Source organism: Narcine bancroftii, chromosome 5 (genome assembly GCF_036971445.1).
Source record: "Narcine bancroftii isolate sNarBan1 chromosome 5, sNarBan1.hap1, whole genome shotgun sequence".
NCBI lineage: Eukaryota > Metazoa > Chordata > Chondrichthyes > Torpediniformes > Narcinidae > Narcine > Narcine bancroftii.
The window spans coordinates 68,111,104-68,134,540 of record NC_091473.1 but is presented as its reverse complement, the minus strand read 5'-3'; the positions used below and the strand labels follow the sequence as shown (position 1 = coordinate 68,134,540).

The following is a 23,437-nucleotide window of genomic DNA, read 5'->3' as shown; positions in this document are numbered from 1 at the left end:
ACAGGCACTGGGGGCATTAACTGACCGGCAAAAAATTTACACTGCTCACCGACCAGCGATCGGTGGTATTTATGTTTAATAATGCAAAAAAGGGCAAAATAAAGAATGATAAGATAACTCGGTGGAGGATTGAACTCTCCACCTATAATTACAACATAGCATACTGGCCAGGTACTCCCAATGAACCTCCAGATGCCCTGTCAAGAGGAAGCTGTGCCTCTGCACGATGAGCTTTGTGACACAGGCATCACCTGCAGGACTCATTTCATCAAGGCACCCCACCTGCTCTACTCCATTGAGGACATCAGGAAAATGATCAGGTCCTGCCAAGTCTGTGCGGAGTGCAAGCCACACTTCTAACGCCCCAACAAAGTGCACCTGATAAAGGCATTCCTTTGTCATTTAAATTGGAATCTGCCATTGAATCGGTTGGTAGACTTTTAATTGTAAATTGTAAAATTTATTCGGAATCTTGGACTCCCCATGAATATTTATGCACTCAATGTGGACGATGAAAAAATTATAAAGATTCCTTTTTTAGTTTGTCACAAGCATATGACAAAGTTTTGATTGGAGGTGATTTTAATTGTTGTCTGGATCCATTGTTAGATAAATCTCCAAAAACAGTAACTAGAACTAAAATGGCAAAATGTATTAACCTTAATGAAAGAAATGAATTTGGTTGATATATGGAGAAAACTAAATCCTAAAGAGAAAGATTTTTCTTTTTATTCATTTCGATATGATTCTTATTCTAAAATAGATTTATTTTTGTTATCGGTACAATTACAAGTTCAGATAGTATCTGCTGAGTATAAAACTAGACTTTTATCAGATTATTCTCTTTTATTAATAACATATATAGGATCAGAAAAAGTGGACATTACATATCGATGAAGATATGTTGAGTTTTGTAATTTTATGAGGGATCAAATACATTTGAAAATAATGTAAATTCTGTTAACAGTAAGTTTATATTATGGGATGCTTTGAAATCATATTTAAGCAATTATACTTCTAAAATTAAGAAACAACATTACCTGGAGCTGAAGTAAATAAATTAGAAAGGGAAATTGAATCCTTAGAGAAAGATTTACAACGGAATTCAACAGAGGTTAAAAATATACACTGGTTAATAAAAAAATTACAGTATAATTCATTACAGACTTATATAAATTTGAAAAAATTACTACAAAGAACTAAATGGAAGTGTTATGAGTTAGGGGAAAGGGCTCATAAAGTTTTAGCTTGGCAATTGAAATCAGAACAAGTTTCAAGAACGATAAATGCTATTATAAAAGATTCAGATATTGCGTATAGCACTGCCTCGCCGTTCACAAACACAGCGACCTCTCAGTGGCCAATTGTTTCAATTCTGGGTCACACTCCCAAGCTCACGTCTGTCCATGGCCTTATGTACTGACACACCCTGACCATCTGCAGATTGGAAGAACAGCACCTTATTTTCCATCTGGGCACCCTCCAGCCAGATGACATGAACATCAACTTCACTGCTTTCCATTAAACTTACTTGCCATTTCTTCCCCCTTCCCAATTTCCTGCCTTTCCAGTTCTTTCACCTACACAAACTTGCCTTCCCCCATCCGTCCTAGTGCGGCTTCCTTTCTCCACCTATCATCTCCTGCCCTGCAACCCCCTTCCCCTTCCCACTTTTTTATTCTGACGCTCACCAGCATTTTCTCATACTTTGATGATGGGCTTAAGCCTGAAATGTCAGTTATGTATCCCTGCCTTTGCTACATAAAGGACACTGTTTGACCTGCTGAGTTTCTCTCGTGTTTTGTGTTTTTACCTAAGATTCTATCCACATCACCAAATTGTCAACATGCACATCAACATCAGCTTAATTCTTTATCTACTTTCATCTTTCAATGCCATACCTACACTTTTATGTGTTTATCCATGTCCTTTATTCACCCCAATGTAGGTCAAAAATGACCTTCTTTAACCAAGAGAGAAATATAATCCTTGCTGGGATGCTTAATAAAATATGCATTTACATCTTAGGCTTTAATAACATCAAACTGGAGAGAAAAGATGAAAATCGCTTACATCAGATAACAATGGTGTCCTGTTTTATATCATGTACTTTGATAAATAACTCAGGCATCAGTGCTACTCCTCTGTTAACTTCAATGTTATTGAAAATTTTTGCATACCGTAGGTTTTTTGCCTTCTTTCAATAGCGTTTTTCTTCTCAGGACTCCTTGAATTGTAACACATCCTGGGAAGAGGTTCACTGCCAGCTCTTCAGATTCCACAGAACTGGTGATTAAAAAAAGCAAGGTGATAAGCAATGACATAATGCAGCAAACCAAAGTGGTTCAAGGATATTCAATGCATCCATGATGAAATTATTTCCTAAATATCAGAATGTCACTTGTCCCATATATTCATGGTATCAGCCACACACCCCAAAAATTTTGAATGTAAAATTCACCATTGACATTTCAAATTATCTGTCGCAAAAAATTGGAGGAGACACTGCAGCTCAATTTGTTAAAAATTGTCAAACAATATTGAAACTTCTATTTCAAGCTCCACTTTACAAAGCCTGCTTTCAAATAACATTTGAACAGCACTGTTATCTGAAACAATTTCCTGTAAAAGTACATCTAACGGTTTTGACTGTGGAAGATTTACCACTAATTAAGAGCCAATTTATCCTCCTTGAAGCAAATAATGCAGTGATGATTTTATGTGCAATAGACATTTCTATGTTAATTTTGGTCAGATGACCAATGTTAACATATCACTGTTTGATAGTTTGCAAGTAAGGATACAGTTTTGATTAATGAAAATAATTCCTTCAAAGATTCTCCCTCCTTTCTATTTCTGTCCATTCTCTCATGAGAGCAGTTTTGTTGGAGCACAGTTCCAAAAGCTCTAAATTTCTTGTTTAAGTGACTGAGAATAATGTCATTTGATTGTGTTAAGAAATCATAGATAAATCACATGAATCCACGTGCACATTCTTCCCAGCAGGTAACACCAGAGCAGGAACCATATGATTGGCTCTTCCAATCTATTCTGAAGCACCCTTCCTACATCAACACAATCTGTGAATTTAGATTGAGATTTGATGGGTTTGTATGTACCAATGCACACTTTGTGCTTGGAATGTGTCCCAAAAAAGAGCCAGATATTCTATTCAGAATGCTGCTCTGTCAGGTACCCAGTGAAAACCCCTGTCCTCCCCATTGTTATGCCAGGAAACCTGGTACAAATGCCTTCTATTCTTGCTGCTACACAATTTTGTGTCAGGAAGATGAAGCTCAGCCCATCAGCACAATGAAATTATTAAAATGACCTCTTCACTGCATGGCTCAGTGCGGATTGAACTGCTAAGTCAGTGTTTCATGGCTGTCTGTAGGAGCTACTGTTGAACAGGCTGGGTAATCGGAGTGATGAAAGCAGGCCATTGCTGAGAACTGGCAGCAGCTACTCCATATGTTTAGAGACCACACAAATTCCATGGTTTGTACCATCACCTCTTGTTTGATGTGATGGAAGCTGCCACCTTCCATCTCCTTGGCTGCACAGCTTGTCCCAGCCCAGAGATTTTTCTCTGGTAACAAACTCAACAAGAAATTATGAAGGAGACTTTATTGTTCTTTCAATCTGTCAACATACTGAAGAGCTTCCAGTCCCCAACTCTATGTTGAACAGTATGTAACCCTGAGCCTTTCACGGGGGCTGACCAGCTGCAACATCAGCCCTCGCAGGCCCATACTTCATTCTCTCTTGGCGATTCACACCAAAATGTGCTTCAGCAAAATAAAATGAACTTTTTAAAAATAAATTTTCAAATGCAAAATAGGACCAAGAACAAGTGGAGAAGTGTTTTATACTTCTTATTTTCAGAGATGTCTGATGGCCACAGTGTAATACAGTGTAAACAGTTTGCATGTATTAAACAGCTCCTCATTAGAACACCATTAAGCTCTTCTATAATACTATCATGGTAAAATTCTTCACATTTTCAGAACAAGAAACAAATCAGATCAGAACAACACATTTAGAGTCTTTGAGATTAGAAAAAGACAGAATCAAACACCTGGAGGCAGAAAAGCAATCCAAATTCCAAAATCCACCACAGTATTGTTAAGTTGATTCAAAAGAGAGGAAGCAGATTCATTCATGCATTTTAGAGTCACCCCACCTGATCATACCCTTGGACAGAGGGAAATTAACCTAAACTCCTCCAAGAAAGACATCATTACCTGCTGGCTTTCATGTGCCCTCGAGAGCCATTCCTCCCAACTCGTGGCACTGGACAAAGGGAAAAATAGAAACGGCTCCTGCAGAATGTTATGGTATATTTTAAAAAAATATAAGATAAAAAAAACTTTCAAATCTCTAGCTTTAAGTTTGCAAGTAATCATTTACCTGTTAAGAAAATTAAACAAAAGAAGTACAAAACTGGGATTTGGGATTACAAGCATCATTCAACTGACAAAACATTCAGTTGATACCAATTCTCCCTGGTATTTTTGACCTGATGTAACTGAATTGGTAGCTGAATGTTGAATAAATATTCTTCTAGATTACTGTACACATTGGAACATTTTCAATCTCACTGAAAAGTCAATAAATCACAAGAACTCAATGATCGACCTCACAGAATTTTTAATGACAAAGTTACACAGATTCTATAGATTATGGAATTGTTCCCCAGGAACTGGATCAGGGAAATGAGACCTCACAATTAAAAAAAAACAGTGATTAAAAAAAAAGAGAACATGACTGAACTGTTAGTTTAATGTCAGTGATTTGGAAATGGTGGAATCTAAAATGAATAATATAATGAGATTTGACAAAGGAAAATCATGTCAGTCTAATCACTGGGACAGCGAAAAGAAGGTAGGAAAAGGGAACCATGGTTGACAAAACAGGTGAGGCAGCTTGTTAAGAGGAAGAAGGAAGCATCCATTAGATTCAGAAAGCAGAAAACAGGAATGGCTCATGAGAATGATATGTCAGCCAGGAAGAAATTTAAGAAATGATTTAGGAGAGCTCAAAGGGGGAATGAGAAGACCTTGGCAAGTAGGATTAAGGAGAACCCCAAGACTTTCAATGCATATATGAAGAACAGGAGGATGACAAGAATGAAGGTGGGGCTACTTGAGGATAAAGGAAGCAACATGTGCTTGGAGGCAGAGGAGGTTGGGGACATCCTAAATAAATACTTTGCTTCAGTATTCATAAGAGAAAAGGACTTTTGATCAGGGTGAGGCCAGATTAGAACAGGTTTTTGTGCTGGATGATGTTGAGATTAAGAAAGAGGAAGTGTTGGATCATCTTAAAAACATTAAGATTGAGAGTTCCCGGGGGAAGACACGATGTACCCCAGGTTGCTTTGGGAAGAGATGGAAGAGATAGCATTGGCTATGGTCTTTGAGTCCTCTTTGGCCACTGAGGAGGTGCAAAGGATTGGAGAATGGAAAATGTGGTCCCCTTCTTTGAAAAATATATTAAGGAGAGTCCTGATTATTATACATTAGTGAGTCTTACATCAGTGGTGAGCAAACTAATGGAGAGGATTTTTCAGGATAGAATCGATTAGCATTTGGAGAAGTCCAGTCTAAAGGATAGTCAGCATGGATTTGTGAGGGAAAATTTTGCCTCACAAGCTTAATTAAACATTTTGAAGAGGTAACAAAAGAAATTCATGAGAAGATGTTGTCTCTTTGGATTTTAGGTTGGCGTTTGACAAGGTCCCCCATGACTCGTTCAGAAAGTCATGAGGCATTGGATCCATGGAGCCTTAGTTGTGTGGATTAAAAATTGGCTTGCATATAGGAAGTAGAGAGTAGTAGTGGATGGAAAGTATTCTGCCTGCAGGTCAGTGACTAGTGGAGTTCCACAAGGATCTGTTCTGGGACCCCTGCTCTTTATGATTTTTTTATAAATGATCTAGATAAAGAAGTGGAAGGATGGGTCGGTAAGTTTGCAGATGATACAAAGATTAGGCGAGTTGTGGATAATGCTGAAGGTTGTCATAGATTACAAAAAGATATAGACAGGATGCAGAGTTGGGCGGAAAAGTGGCAGATGGAGTTCAATCCGGATAAGTATGAGGTGATGCATTTTGGAAGGTTAAACCAGAAGGCTGAGCACAGGGTTAATAGTCAGATACTTAACAGTGTGGAGGAACAGAGGGACCTTGGGGTCCAAATCCATGCATCTCTGAAGGTTGCTGCGCAGATTGATGATAGTTAAGAAGGTCTATGGGATGTTGGTCTTCATTAATAGGGGGAATTGAGTTCAAGAGTCGAGAGGTCATGTTGAGACCACACAGAGTGATTTCTGGTCATGTCAATAGAGGAAGGATGTGGAATCTATGGAAAGGATGAAGAGGAGATTAACAAGAATGTTGCCTGGATTGGAAAATAAATCTTATGAAGCAAGGTTAGCAGAGCTGAGAATGATGAGATCATATTATGAGGTCTACAAGATTCTGAGAGGCTTAGACAAGATGCATAGCCACTGCATTTTTCCGAGGGTAGGAATAGCAAATACCAGGAAACATCTCTACAAAGTGAAGGGAGGAAAGTTTCAGGAGACAACAGTTGTGTTTTTTTTCACACAAAGAGTTGTGGGTGCCTGAAGTACCTTGCAGGGGGTGGTAGTGGAGGCTGAAACATTAAGGGTTTTTAAGAGATCTCTTAGACTGGCACATGGATGAAAGAAAAATAGAGGGTCACGAGGAAGGAAGGGTTTAGTACTTTTTTTTGATTGGAATAGAAAGGTTATACAACATCGAGATCCAAAGGGCCTGCATTGTGACAAGTGGAATGGATAAAAAGAGCAAAGGCAGTGCAGGTGGCTTTTAATAACTTGACAAAGTCAGTTGGTCAACAAAGTCAGACACATTAGTTTAGAATGAAATGCTGATAGGAATTTCAAACTGGCTAACAGACAGGAAGCAAATAGTAGAAAATAAACTAACCCTTAGATTGCCAGGCTGTGATTAGTGGGGTACCAAAGAGATTAGTGCTTGTGCTGAAGTGATCAAGTTTCACATTTCCAAATTTACTGATAAAATATTACCAGGGATTGTGGGCAATACACAACTGTGCTGCAGAAACTCAGCAGATCATGCAGCATTAATAGGAAGCAAAGGGTAACCAATGTTTAGGAACTGAACCCTTCGTTGAGATATGAGTGAAAAACAGGCAGACACCTGAATAAAAAGCTGGGGGGGAAGGGGAGAGGAGTTCAGATAGGGGCAGTGCATGGAGCATAGGCTGATAGGTAAGAGATCAAAGGTGGTTGGAGTTAAGATTTAAAAAAGCTGAGATGAGGCGAGGGTAGCTCTCTGATAGGAAAGGGAGTGAGGAGCTGTAGGAAAGGAGGCAGAGGAATAGGGAGAGAGAGAGACTCGAGGGAGGGGTTTAACTGAAATTGGAGAACTTGATGTTAATGTTGTATGGTTGGAAAGTGCCTAGGCGAAATACAAGCTATTCCTCCAATTTGCGGGTAGCCTTGGCGTGGCAATGTAATGCATGAGGGCATGGATAGACATGTCACTATGGGAATGGTGTGTGGGATTGAAATGAATGGCCACCATGAGATCCTTGGAATTGCAGCAGACTAAAAGAAGGTGCTCAACAAAATGATTTCCAAATCTGCATTGTCTCGCCAGTGTAAAGAAGGCCAGATTGCGAGCACTGGATGCAGTAAGTGATCCCTGCAGGTTCATAACTGGTGTTGTTTCATTTGGAAGGACTATTTGGGCCCTAAATGGTGGTGAGGGAGGAGATGTGGGTGCAAGTGTATAATTTCTTGAGGTCACAGGGGTAGGTATTCAGGGAGCTAATAGTGGGAAAAAATGAGTCACAGACAGAACTATCCCTATGTAGAGAGGGGATGGGTTGGGAGGGGAAGATGTCTCTGATGGTGGGATCACATTGCAGGTGGGATCACATTGCAGGTGTCTGAAATTATGAAGGATCACATGATGAATGTAGAGGCTGAATGGATAGTAGGTGAGGACAAAGGAATTCTGTCTTTGTGTCTTAGGGTGAAGGAGGCCAGTGCTGATATGGAAAGGAAGAAGATGCGCATAACGGTTGAGTTGATGGTAGTAGAGGGGAAGCCACAATTTTTGAAGAGAAAGGTTATCACAGAACGTTCTGGAATGGAAAACCTCATCCTGTGAGCTGATGCAACAGAAAAGGTGGAATTGAGAGAAAGGAATAAAATTTTTACAGGAAACAGTGTGTGAAGAGGTGTAGTCAAAGCTACTGTGAGAGTTGGTGGGTTTTCAGAAAATATCTGGATAAAAGTTTATCTCCCAAGATGGAGGCAGAGAGGTCGAGAAAGGAAGGAATGTTGCCAGTGAATTTGAGGACGGGGTGAAAGTTAACAACAAGTTCATCATGGGGGCAGTAGACAGCACCAATGCAGCAGAGGAACCCATGTGGATACCCATGGCTTCCCCTTGACTTGTTATTGAAGGTGAGAACAAGTTCTACAAGGTAGAGGAGGGTGGTGGTAGAGGGGAACTGATTAGGACTGTTATTGAAAAAGAAACAGAGGATTTTGGGACCTTCACTTTGGGGAATAGAAGTGTATTGAGACTGGATGTCCATAATGAAAATCAGGTAGTTAAGTCCAAGGAATTGGAGGTTGTTGAAGTGATGGAGGGCATGTGAAATATCATGGATGCAGGTCAGAAGGGACTGGACTGGTAGGATAAGGTAGGATGATGCCAGACTTGTGGGCCAGGTGCATGCAGAATTAATGGGTCCATCGGACAATTGGGATTGTGGATCTTAGGTAGAAGATGGATCCAAGCTGTGCAAGGTTGGATGACAATGAGGTTAGAGGATGTGGGAGGGAGATGACCAGAATTGATAAGGTCAGTGGTGGTGCAAGATGGTGGCTTGATGTTTCTTGCAGGGGTCCTGATCAAGGGGTAAGTGAGAGGAGGTGTCTGAGAACTGTCGTCAGGCCTCAGCAAGATAGAGGTCCATATGCAAGGCCATAATAGCACCTCGCTTGGCTGCGGATTTTACATAGATTGTGAGTTGGAAGAAGTATTGAGGCTTCATTGGATAGCAATAAGCTCAGTGACTAGGCAAAAATATGGCAGATAATGTAGAAAAATATTAACAGGATCACAAGACAAAGGAACAGAAACAGGCCACTAGGCCCATCGAGTCTGTTCTGTAAAACTTCACTCAGCTACTCTACACTAGTTCCAATTTCTGGTCTTTTCCCCATATCTCTTGATGCCCTCACTAATGAGATACTTGTCTATTTCTTGTTTAAATACTCCCAGTGATCTGGCTTCTACTGTTGTATGCGGCAGCGAGTTCCACAGATCCACGACCCTCTGGCTAAATAAGTTCTTTCTAATCTCTGTTTTATATGGATAACCTCTAATTTTCAGACTATGACCCCCCCCCCTTGTCCTCAATTCACCCGCCAACATAGCATTCACTTTCTTCACTACCAATTTCACCCTTTGCTTCCTGTCTATCAGCCAAATTTATATCCACCAAGGGAAACAACTTACCCGCATCCAACCTAACAAAACCTTTCAAATATGAAATGCCTCTAAGAGATCTCCTCTCATTCTCCTATACTCCAATGAATACAACCCAAGAGCTGCCAAACGCTCCTCGTACGTTAGTCCTTGCATTCCGGGAATCATCCTAATAAATCTCCTCTGCATCTTCTCCAACAACATCACATCCTTTCTAAGATAGGGGGCGCAAAACTGCACACAGTACTCCAAATGAGGTCTCACCAGTGCCCCATAGAGCCTCATCCACACCTCTTTACTCTTGTACACTATTCCTCTTGAAATGAATGCCAACATAGCATTCACTTTCTTCACTACCAATTTCACCTGGTCATTAACTTTTAGGTTTCCGTGCACGAGGACACCCAGGTCCCTTTGCACATCCAAGGTCTGAATTTTCACTTCATCCAAATAGTATTCTGCCTGTTTGTTTCTACTGCCAAAATGTACAACTGTGCATTTCTCTATGTTAAATCCCATCTGCCATAATTTTGCCCAGTCTCCTAATATGACTATATCCTTCTGCAACTTTATGGTTTCTACTACATTTCCTACTCTGCCACCTATCTTGGTGTCATCTGCACAATCCAAATCATTAATATAAATTGTAAACAGCAGTGGCCCCAATACTGACCCCTGCAGAACACCACTAGTTACAGGCCCCCATGCACAACAGGAACCCTTAATTTCAACCCTTTGCTTCCTGTCTATCAGCCAAATTTATATCCAGTTTAATAACTTCCCTGTAATTCCATGGGCCCTCATCTTATTTAGCAGCCTAATATGTGGCACCTTATCAAAAGCCTTTTGAAAATCTAAATAGATATCATCCACAGCTTCTCCTTTGTCTATTCTACTTGAGATTTATGTTTTTCTTTTTGGTGCACAAAACAGAGTATTTTTTAAATGGTGAAAAATAGGATAATATTGATATGCACACCGAGGTCACCTATGTCACAGATAGCAAACTTCTAGCTGTCACAACAATTATATTGGATTTTATTTGCAAGATATTTTATTGCTGATTTCTGCACTTATACAGAGCCTTACTGAGAAGGTACCTGAATTACTGTGGTTTTTCGTTTTCTCACATGGAAAAGAACATTTTTGCCAGAGAGTGGAATGCATAAAAAGATTCATGAGACTACTTCCATTTATGACAATTTGCTGAATGAGGAGACATTAAGCAGACTTGGTCTGTATTTTCTCGGGTTTAGATTAGGTGATTTCATCGAAACTCACAGGAGTTAACAGGTTGAATGAAGGAAGGCATTCCCCCATATTAAAAAGTCTAGAACCAGCGGTCAGTGTCGGAACACAATGCAGACTATTTAGAATTGAGATCAGGAGAAATGTCTTCAAGCAGAGAGAAATTAATCTCTGGAATTTTCTACCTCAGAAGTCTGTGTCAGCTCTGGGCTCAGTTATTGAGATAATTCAAAACAGAGATCAACAGATTTTTAACATTAAGGGAATTGAAAGGATAAGAACAATATGCAGGAAACTGTTGCTTGGGGAGATCAGTCTTGATGATTGATGGAGAATCTCAGAAAGTTCATAGGTTGCTCCAAATCTAATCTTCTTCATGCATAAGGATAAAACGCTGAAGACCTTTACAACACTATTCTGAAAGCAATGTGCAATATGAATGGATAATTAATGCTAGAACGCTAATCTGTGGAATTACCAGAGAAAAGTGGGATTAGAGTTATTTCCCAAATGCCGTATTTGCCTTGATGTTGAGATATTATTTTAAGGAGGCTGAATGGCGCAGAAGACAGTCCTGTCCGAAGCAAACCCTATTGTACATTAAACTCCAGAATCACCAAAACTTCATAAGCCAAATTTTTCTTGCAATATCAATGGTAACCATTGATATTGCATGAGATTATCTTAAATATATAAAATTAAAAAGGGAATTGCAACACTGCAAATGTCAATTTCTTATTCCTGAAATTAGGCAAATTTTGAAAGCAATGATTGCTTCAAATGTGTTACAGTGAGATATATTTTAAAGAAGGAGTCCAGGAAATCCAGAAATATGTTTTAAAACTTTTTTTTGTAATAGCTGACTGTTCATCGTCCATATCAATTGTTTTCTCCCAGTGGCCAAAGAACTACACTCTAAATTGCAGGGTGGATTCCATTCATCAAAAGGCATAAAGAACAAGATCATAATTGCATGTTAATTGCATGAAAAAGTAGGAAGCAGCATCAACAATTATACATGTGGCTGATCTAACTTCACCACTGCTTTTGACTCTGCTCATCGTGAGACTGTGGTGCAGTCATATCTAATAAGGCGGCTTTCACAGATTCATCTCCATTATTCATAATGCTATAAAAGCCAGGATATTAATCAACTGGTCCATAACAGAATCAACTGTAACTCATTACAGATTGGTTGAAAACCAATGCTATGCCACTGCCTCAAAATTCCTCCACTCAAAAAATGACACTAACTGCTGAACATAGACAATTCTTGGATATATGCATGTTTGGAAACCAAGCTTCAAATCTTTATCAATTAACCTTCTGAAGCACAATGTGCCTTTCACTTCACCTAAACAAAAATCCCCTAATAATTTGCATCTGCTGGAAAATACTGGACAAGAATGATTCACCTGTGGCGGCGCACATCCTCATGGTGAACCAGCCCCGCTTGTGTTGCCACGTGGCGGGGCAGCCATGGGGACATCAGAGGTTTCTCTCCTACTCCAGCATCCCTTCCAGCGGGCACCCTGGGCAGAGATTATGATGTCACAATGCACCAGGTGACTGAGCTCATGCTGCCCTTAAAGGGGCGTGCTGAATTTGAATAAAAACTGTCATTAACGACCCTCAACATGGTGGCCGTGATTCTTCCACTGTTCATACCACCACAGTGGTGACCCCGACGAGCCCAGACATTTTTCTGGACTCAAAACACCATGGATTCAGGAGAGGTTAACATTGACTCCATCAAGACCTTCTTCGCTGTCACAATGCCTCCAATCTTAGTGTCATCTGCAAATTTGCTGATCCAATTTATCACATTAAACAACAATGGTCCCGGCACCGATCTCTGAGACACACCACTAGTCACAGGCCTCCAATCTGAAAGGCAATCTTCCACCTCTACTCTCTGGCTTATCTCGTCCAGCCATCGTTGAATCCAGTTCATGACTTCACCATGAATACCCAGCATCTGAATCTTTCTGTCTAACCTCCCATGTGGGACCTTGTCAAAGGCCTTACTAAAGTCCATGTAGACAACATCCACAGATTTTCTTTTGTCAACTTTCCTGGTAACCTCCTCATAAAACTCTACAAGATTGGTTAAACACGACCTACCACACACAAAGCCACATTGATTATCCCTAATCAGTTCCTGGGTGTCCAAATAATTGTAAATCCAATCTCTTAGAACATTTTCCAATTATTTACCTACCACTGATGTCAGGCTCATCAGCCTGAAATTTCCTTTTTTGAGCCTTTTTTAACAATGAGCTACCCTCCAGTCCTCTGGCATCACATCCGTGGCTAAGGACATTTCTGCCAGAGCCCCTGCAATTTCAACACTAGCCTCTCTCAAGGTCCAAGGGAATATCTTGTTAGGCCCTGTAGATTAATCTACCCTCATTTACTTTAAGACAGCAAGCACCTCCTCCTCTTTAATCTTTATAGGTTTCATGACCTCAATGATTGTTTTACTTACTTCCCACAACTCTGTGCTCATTTCCTGAGTGAATACTGATGAAAAAAAACCCATTTAAGATCTCTTCATCTCTTCTGGCTTCATACAAAGCCGACTACTCTGATCTTCAGAGGGACCATTTTTGTCCCTTACTATCCTTTTGATAGAAACCCTTAGGATTTTCCTTCACATAGTCTACCAAAGAAATCTCGTGTCTCCTTTTACCCTTCTTGATTTCTTTCTTGAGGTTTTTCTAGCATTTTTTAATACTCCTCATGTACCTCATTTGCTTCATGTTGCCTATACCTGTTATACACCTCTCTTCTTCTGAACCAGATATTCAATATCCTTCGAAAATCAAGGTTCCCCATATCTTCAAAATTTGCCTTTGATCCTGACAGGAACATACAAACTCTGTAATCGTAAACTTTCACCTTTGAAGTTCCTCCACTTACTTTGCATATTCTTGGTGGAAAACAACCTATCCCAATCAATGCATTGTGGATCCTTTCTCATTTCCTCAAAATTGGACTTGTTTAATCTAGAATCTCAACCCAAGGCCCAGCATATTCTTTTCCATAATTAACTTGAAACTATGGCATTATGATTACTGGACCCAAAATGTTCCCCTACACATACTTCTGTCATGTGTCCTCTTGTTCCCTAATATGAGATCCAGTATTGCACTCTCTCGAGTTGATAGTTCTATATATTGATTTAGAAAACTTTCCAGAACATATTTGAAAAACTCCAAGCCATCCAGCCCTTTTACAGTATAGGAATTCCAGTCAATATGTGGAAAGTTAAAATCTCCTTCTATCACAATTTTGTTTCCTGCACAAGAAAGGACATTGAATAGGGATGGTCACCTGTGGATAACAAAGGAAATAAAGGAAGACATCTAAGTAAAAGCTAATGCATTCATAGTACCCAAGAATAGTGTGAAACTAGAGGAATGAGAAAACTTTAGAAAGCAGTATGTAAAGGTTAAGATCTTATGTTTTTGATGTGCAGTTAATTTTTTGGCTATCTCTTTAAGGATAAATTGCTTTTGTATTGTTACCAAAGTCATTATGATGTTATATGCTGTAATATCCGGGCGAACAGGGAGCTTGCGTTCAGTCTTAAAAGAACCATTGAGGAGGCATAAGCATCAAAATACTTTTCTTTGAATTCATCTTATTATCATCTTATCATATTAATCACCTTATTTCATTTTAATCATCTTAATTTTGGTTTAAATGTTTAAAGAAGAATATCGCAATCATTATTCAGTATGCTCTATTTACTTAAGTTATGAAAATCTGATGCAAAGTTATGCAAAATGGTTATATCAACTAATTAAAGGCTACATAAAGCTGAAAATACGAAGTTTGGTTTATTGGAGCGATAAGATTGTAATTCGGAAAATTGAAGCTTATGTTTCTTAGAAGATGGCATGTTTTGAAATTGAGAAATATGAGAGATTGAAAGTGTCATCTACACTGTATAAATCTGCCAAGAAAGATTGATTATGAAAGTAAATTAACACAGAATAAAAAATCAGAGAACAAAGATTTTTTAAATATACAAAGATGAAAAGGATGCCTAAAGTACATATGGGTCCCCTGGAAGTTGAGAAGGGGGAATTAATAATGGGTAATGCGAAAATGGCCAACCCTCTGGACAACTATTTTCTGTCAATCTTCACAGTGGAAATTAGAGGTAAAACACCAAAGGTTAATGTTAGGAAGGCGATGGATGGAAAGGACCTTGATGTGATCATTATCATTAGAGGTAGTGCTAGGCAAATTAGTGGCCAAAAGGTAGACACATGAAGGTGTCCTGGTCTGGATGGAATGCATCTTAGGATAGAAATGCGAGAAATTATAGCAAATGTTCTTGAAGTAATTTATCAAAATTCTCTGGACTTTGGGCAAGTCCTGGTAGATTGGAAGACAGAAAAGGTAACTTCATTTAAAAAAAGGGGTTAGAAGGCAGGCGTGGCATGATGGTGTAGGGAGAAGACATGGAAATCGCCTCTCCTGGCAGAATTAATTAATACCCGACTTTTCAATTTTTTTTTAAGTATTAAAATAACTTTAAAATTTTTTCCAGAGGTCTCAAAAGATGGCTGCAAAAAAAATCCAGAACACAAAATGCAAAAAATAAAATTGGCTGTAGCTGAAGTTATTTTGATCGAAGAAACTGGGCCTACCTTGAAGACTCAGCCTCCGATCCTAGTTCCTCTCTAGCCCCGATCTTTGAAGGCTTCGCAGGTAAGGATTCAGACTCCAGCACCACTTTCTCGGGGAGCTGGAGAAGATGGCGCTGGAGCATGGAAGAAAACTATGAAGTTGATTCGAGAAACAACGCGGATACACAGAACTTCGTGCATGCACACTACGGAAGCAATCGAGTTGGAGTCTGTAGACTCGACTTCTTCTGTGATTGCAGGTCAAACAAGGGCTAAGCAAAAAGCCTGCCTGCAATTTCAACCTTAGGCAACTTCAACAGAGGAGGAAGAAGAAGAGGCAGGAGTGGAAGAAGAAAGCCTTCTGCCACAGGGAGAGGAATCAGAAGAAGAAGGAGGAGACCAATAAATTCAAGGAAAAATGGCTGCATATTATATTACTCCAAAGCTCTTGACCCACAGATTTTTGATAAGATTTTTGGAAAAAAAAAATCAAAAAATGGGTGCCAACTTTGTTGAAGTGAAACCTGATTTTACTACTCATTTGGGAGCTATTAGAGAAGAAATTACTGTTGTGACAGATTATAGATACGTTTTTGGGAGATTAAATTAGGGCAGGTTTTTTTAGTTAGGTCACATACAAACTCTTTAAAAAAAGATTTTATTTAAAATAATGGAGCTCTGCTCATGCTAGACAGGCTAGCTTCAAGAGCCTTTGCAAAAGCTTTGGAGATTGCCCACTAATGGATTGTTGTTTACAAAAAGGCAACAGATGAAAGAACTCATTGGAGCTGCAGGCTGCCTGGAGTGCAACTTGCTGTTCTAAAAGGGTTTTGCAAGCAGAGAGAGAAAAAGAGAGAAAGAGAAAGAATTCAGTTCTGCAGTGCCTCAGTCAGCAGCAGCAGCTGGGACTGGAACAGGACAAGCTGGAAAGCTTGTGGAAAAAAACCCATTTGGAAGACGGGTTGTGAGTGCTTAGTTCAGCCTGGTCAAAGCCCTTGTGGTCCATACAAGAGGCGAGGACTGACTGCCTAATGTTTCACTTGAAATAAGAGAAACAAAAATGAACTCTCTGTGACCTGAAAGAAAGAGGTTATCATCTGGAAAACCCTGATGGGGCAAGTTTCTTCGGCAAGACACTGAAGTGGCTGGTCACAAGGAATCAGTTGTGGGTGTCCAGTGAACAACAAATCTCTCTCTGGAAATCGACAAGAACCTTCCTAAGCAGTAACCTTTCAAGCACCAAAGCCTGGTGAACTAAATAAATGTTAAATTCTGTGCACAGTATAAGAATTGCCTGCAACCAGTAAACTGGAGGAATGAGAAGTGAAATTGGACTGCGAATCAAAGAACCTTTCTGAACTTTCATACACATTACAAACATGTGCGCTTAGAATTAGAAGGGGGTTAGTTAAGTGAATAATAATAAGTTAAAGTTTGATCCTGCTTTCATGTTTAAAGATAATTAAAAGTAACCTTTGTTTAGGTAACCATTTGTTTTGGCGAATATCTATTGCTACTGGGTTTTGATGTCCTCTGGGCTCATAACACTGTAATGAAGACAGATATGACAAAGTGTAATAAAACTATTAATAAAATGAATACTAAAGTTCAAAAATTTGAAGAAGATTTTCAAGAATGTCATATGGAGGTAGAAGAACGTAAAGATACAGTTAATAAGATAGAAGATTCTTTTACGGCATGGGAAATTCAGAAAAAAACATTTATTGCAAAAAGTTGATATGTTGGAAAATCAGAATTAAATAAATAATGTATCAATAATGTAGAAATTGGTCTGCCTGAGGGCTTTGAAGGCAATAATTCAGTAATTTCTTTTCAAAATTGGCTGCCTGAAATTTTGGGTCCAGAGAATTTTCCAAAAGGTTTGGAACTTGATAGAGCACATAAAGCTCAAAGGAAAAAAAAATGTATCTAGGACAACCACTATGCACTATTTTGATAAAATGTCTACGTTACCAAGATAGGGAAATGATTTTAAAAATGGCAATTTTAAAAGCCAGGGAACAACAAAGCCCTTTAATGATCCAGAATAATGAGTATTTTTTATGCAGATCTGAGTCATGAATTAATAAAAGAAGAAAAGAATTTAATCCAGCAAAGTCAGTTTTGTGCAAGAAGGGATATAAATTTTCTTTTCGATACCCAGCCGTTCTTAAAGTTTTTTATGAATAATATCAAGCTCAATTTTTTGCTAATAAGTCTGAAGCTTTGGAATTTTCCAATTCATTGCCTAATATTAAGCAGAATGGTAGACAATCTTATGCGTCTCAACAAATCGAAGGGGATCAAGAAAAATCGAAAGCAGGGATTTCACCTGGAGGATAGCCGACCGAGACTCAAGTTGAAATTAATGATGATCAAGTTAAGAGACCTGAAGAAGCTTATCATAATTGACTGATTGAAATTAAATTTTGATATTCTGTCTGGAGGAGGTGGATTCTCTTTTTTTCCACTTTCCTCTTCTGAGGCTTCATGCCACTAGTGGCAAGGGCCACTTCTCTTTATTAAGGGAGTTAGCGCTGACCTAATCAGCGTTTTTTGTTTTTTAACTTTTTATTTAACTTTTGGGGTTTATTACTTTCTATCTTTGGAGATGGTATGTTTTGAAATTTGGCTGTGGAGCAGGGATGACCCAGGGTGGAGAGGAGAGTTGAGTATCTTTTTTAATTAAATTATGGTAACACAAGGTTTGAATTATGTAATATTTAATGTGAATGGGCTCAATAACCCAATTAAAAGAAAGAGAGTTTTAGCTCATCTGAAGTTGCTTTTTTTTTTACAGGAGGAAACTCATTTAATGGAGAAAGAATATCAAAAGTTAAAGAGGGAATGAGTTGGTCAAGTTATAGCTTCATCTTTTAATTCTAAAGCACGAGGAATAGCTATTTTAATTAATTAAAAAATTCCATTTAAATTACAATCAATAGTCATTGATCCTGTTGCTAGATTTGTGTTGGTAAACTGTCAAATTTATTCAAAATCTTGGATTTTTATGAATGTGTATGCTCCTAATATAGATGATGAAAAATTTATTCCAGATGTCTTTCTTAATTTGGCACAAGTAAATGGAAATATAATAATTGGTGGAGATTTTAATTGCTGTTTGGACCCAATTTTAGATAAATCTACAAAATCTTTAATGAAAACAAAAATGGCTAAAAGAATATTGACATTAATAGAAGAGTTAAATTTGGTAGCTATTTGGAGGAAATTGAACCCTAAAGAGAGAGATTATTCATTTTATTCTTATCGATTTGATTCTTAGTCCAGAATAGATTTTTTTCTTAATTTCGGCTCATTTACAAGGAAGGATTGAATATGTACAATATAAACCAAGAATTGTATCAGACCATTCACCATTATTGATGTCATGATTAAATTCTGATAGAATTGAAACAGTTTATAGATGGAGATTTAATTCATCATTATTTAAAAATGTAGAATTTTGTGATTCTATGAGAAGTCAAATACAGATGTATTTAGGTACAAATATTAATTCAGTTAATAATAAATCTGTTTTATGGGATGCATTAAAATCTTATTTAAGAGGCCAAATAATTAGTTATTCAACTAACATTAAGAAAAATTATCTTAAGGAAGTCGATAAATTAGAGAAGGAAATTGTAATTTTGGAAAAAAATTTACAAAAGATCTATTAGAAAAGAAAAGATTAGAATATAATTCAATTCAACATAGGATTGAGGAATTAATTGATAGAACTAAACAAAAATATTATTAATTAGGAGAATGAGAAGATAAGGTTTTAGCTTGACAATTGAAAATGGAGCAAGCATCAAGCATTATTAATACTGTCAAGAAGAATTCAAAAATTACTTATAGATTACAGGATATAAATGATTCTTGGAGAGAGAATTATACTAAGTTATATTCATCTCAATCATTGGATAATGAAGAATAAATTAATGATTTTTTACAGAAGCTTCAACTTCCATCTTTGAATTGCCAAGCTTGGAAAGATTTAGATTCTCCATTTACATTGAAAGAAGTTATTAAGCCTTTAAATTTTATGCAAAATGGGAATTCTCCTGGTGAAGATGGGCTTACGTCTCAATTTTCTAAAAAGTTAAAAAATTTGTTGATGCCTTTATTAATGTAAGTATTAAAACAAGCAACAGCAACTTGTTCATTACCAGAATCCTTTCAAATGCTGTAATAACAGTAATACCTTAAGAAAGATAAAGATTTATTAAAACCTGAGTCTTATAAACCTATATCATCATTAAATGCTGATTATAAAATTGTTGCTAAAGTTTTGGCTAATAGAGTAAATGAATATTTACCTGAGTTGGTTCATTTCGATTAATTTGGATTTATCAAGAAAAAAATATTCTGCTGATAATATAGCTAAATTAATTAGTTTAATTCATAGTTCTCAGAGACAATTGGATCTAGCATTAGTTTTATTGTTAGATGTAGGAAAAGCTTTTTATAAATTAGAATGGAACTATTTATTTCAGGTTTTACAAAAATTTCAATTTGGGCCAATATTTATGAATTGGATTAAAGCTTTATATCAAAATCCTTTGGGCTAAAGTAGTTACTAATGGACAACTTTCTTCTTTTTCATTAACAAGATAAGTTAGACAAGGTTGTCCTTTATCTCCTGCATTATTTGTTTTAGCAATTGAACCATTTCCACAATCGATGAGGCAAGATGTTAGTATTAAAGGAATTAAAATGAATAATGAGTATAAAATTAGTTTGTTTGCAGATGATGTATTGATTTATATAATAGCTCCTGAAAATTCTTTAATTTCTTTATATAAAAAGTTATAAGATTATGGGGAAATATCTGGTTATAAAATTAATTGGGATAAAAGTGAAGTTATGCCCTTAGTAGAAGGAGATTATGATCGTTGTAAATGTGTAGCTCAATTTAAGTGGACGTATAATCCGATTAAATATTTTAGAATTAGAATTGATAAAAAATTTAGATAATTTGTATAAGTTAAATTATGTTCCATTATTTAATAAAATTAAAGATGACTTAAACAGATAGAACGATTTACCTATTACTTTAAAATGCAGAGTGAATTGTATTAAAATCGATGTTTTTCCAAGGATTTAATATCATTTTTCAATCTATTCTTTGTTTAGTGCCTCAAAATCTTTTTTAAAGATCTTAACTCAATTGTAAGGAAATTTTTGTGGAAGGGGAAAATCAACTTCGAAATTTGAATTAGGTGGTTTACAACTTCGACATTTTCAGGATTATTATAAGGCTGCACAATTGAAATTTATTAATGCAATGCTTGATTTAAACACATCTTCTATTTGGGTGAATGTAGAGTTAGATAAAATTGATGAGAAATCTATGTCTTTATTTATAAATGAAATTCAAAATTGTTAATTGGTAAGGATTCACCAATTTTGAAATATTTAATTGAAATATGGAATAAAATTGATTATGAGATCGGTGGAAAGGGAAAAATTTCAGCAAAAATGCCTTTATATCAAAATAAACTTTTTCCTTTTACTGTAAATAATCATTTTTTAAAGATAATAAAATTACCTAGACAATCTGCTTTAAAATTATTGCTTACTAAGGAGGAAACAAATTTATTTCTGAGATATACAAGTTATTACAGAATAAAATTGAATATTCATAAATCAAGAATGAAATGGAAACTTGATTTAAATAGAAAGATAGATGAAAATGTTTGGAGAAATTTTAGTAAGGATAATATAACTAAGGTTATAAATATAAGATATAGATTAGTACAATATAATTTTTTACATCAATTGCATTTAACCCTTCAGAAATTACTTTTTTTCATTCAACTTGGACTTGTTCTAAAGTTAAGAATTTTTGGATACAAGTTAAATTGTTTTTGGAGCAAGTATTAAAGGTGAGTTTACCGTTTGATCCAATGTTGTTTTTATTAGGGGACATTAAATCAATTGTTTTAGGATTGAGGTTGACTATGTACCAAATTAAATTCATATATTTGTCTTTGGCTGTTTCTAAAAAGTGTTTGGCTATTACTTGGAAATCTGATTTAGTTTTAGGAATGCAAAGATGGCATTGTGAAATTAAATCCTCTATTTCTTTGGAAATAGATAACGTATAATTTGGGGAATAAATATCATTTTTTTTGTAAAAGTATGGAGCCCATATTTAAATACTTTTGATATCAAGATTTAATCTCTTGGTCTATTCCTGTGGATGTCTCGGTCTCCGCAGCTAAAAAGTTGATTACTATTTTTTAGTAATGATCTCCTTTCTTCTTTCTTTGTAGGTGGAAAGGGGAGGAGGGAGACAGTTAGTGGGGTGGATGAGGGAAATTGGGGAGTTTTATTCAATTATATAATGTTTGTATCAATATGTTACAATTAATGTTATATGATTTAAAATTATAAGAAAGAGTTGGGGAAAAAGGCAAGTAACTGTTAGCTTAACATCCATAGTTGGAAAAATAAAATGTTCCATTAGGCAGATCTATCATGGATTCAAGAAGGACAGGTCAAGTTTACATAACTTACTGGAGATCTTTGAGGATATAACAAATGCAGTGGATAGAAGGGAAAAGATGGATATTTGTATAGTTAGATTCCAGAATGTGTTCAATAAAGTGCCACACACAACTTATCCATAAGAGAAGGATGAATTGAGATATTTTTCAGATTGCATACCTGTAACCAGAGGAATGTTGCAGGGATTGATGCTAGGTCCTTCACTGTTTGTCATATAAATGAATGATTTGGATGAGAATGTCAGTGGCATGATTTGTAAGTTTGAAGATATCACCAAAATTGGTGATACAGTGGACAGTGAAGAAGGTTATCTAGCATTCCAACAGGATCTAGATCAACTGAAAAAAAAAACAGATTGGGGTATGGAAAATGGAGTTTAATTCTGTCAAGAGTGAAATTATGTATTTTGGGAAGTTAAACCCAGGTTAGGGCATGGCAGGGCCATGAATGGCAGGTCCTCAAAAGTGTTAATGAACATCGAGACCTTGGGTGCAAGTACATGGTTTGCTGAAAAAAGTGATAGATATACAGAGTGAAGTAGGTATATGGTATGCTTGCCTCCATTGGCAGAGACCGATGTAAATCACAAAAATATGTCAACACTGTGGTTGAAGTAAAAGCACAAAGCTGGAGAAACTCAGCAGGTCAAGCAGTGTGCTTTATATAGCAAAGATAAAAAATACATAACCCATGTTTCAGGTTGGAACCTTGATGAAGGGCTCAAGCCCGAAACATCGGTTATGTATTTTTACCTTTTCTCTACTGTATAAAGGACACTGCTTGACCTGCTGAGTTTCTTTAACATTGTTTTTTTTATGTTGGCAGGGACACTGAGTATAGGATGACATGCTGCAGCTGCACAATTTGCTGTGTTGGCCTTAATTTGAGTATTTTGTGCAATTCTGGTCCCCAAACTATAGGAAGGATATAATTAGGCTGGAAAGTGTGCAGAAAAGATTTACAGGAAGGAAGTTGTCCAGACTGGAGGGTTTCAATTACAAACAGAGATTAGATAGTCTGGGTTTGTTTTCCTTGGAAAGGAGATTAAGGGGTGAGCACCATATGGAAATTTATAAAATTATGAGGAGCATAGAAAAGATGAGTGGTTACACACTTTTATCTAGCATCAGGGAGTCTAAAATTAGGGGGCACAGATTTGAAGGCGAGCAGGGAAAGAGTAAAAGGACACATTTCCATTTGGTATAACTCTTCAAATATGTGGGGGCGGGGGGGGGGGGGGAGAGAGCAAGACTTACAACTTCAAAGGATTAAGAGCACCCAAATAAATGATGTAAACAGAATTATAATAATATATCAGTAGGTTTGTTTCAAATGTCACTTTGACATCAATTAAGAACGGTTCAAACATAAGTAGGTAAAATAGCACTGCCATTAGAATTTTACATTGTTGTAAACAAACTGTTTAACCTTCAAAGTAATAAAAAGCTGGCTCTCCACTCAGCATTGGATCACCTCAAAAACAGCAATTCATACATATGTCTGCTCTTCATCGACT

At 37.1% G+C, this 23,437-nt stretch overlaps 1 protein-coding gene across 11 annotated transcripts in view; it reads right to left on the bottom strand.

The window, feature by feature from the left end:
• Positions 1–23,437, bottom strand: part of ralgps2 (Ral GEF with PH domain and SH3 binding motif 2) — a 486,036-nt gene that overhangs the window by 66,201 nt on the left and 396,398 nt on the right. For 10 of the 11 annotated variants that reach the window (XM_069937722.1, XM_069937721.1, XM_069937720.1 and 7 more), the window contains 2 exons: positions 4,245–4,322; positions 2,181–2,286 (listed from right to left, as the gene is read on the bottom strand). In XM_069937722.1, coding sequence (XP_069793823.1) covers positions 2,181–2,286; positions 4,245–4,322 — 184 coding nt within the window. The remainder of the gene's footprint in view (positions 1–2,180; positions 2,287–4,244; positions 4,323–23,437) is intronic. The other variant, XM_069937723.1, reaches the window with a different exon arrangement.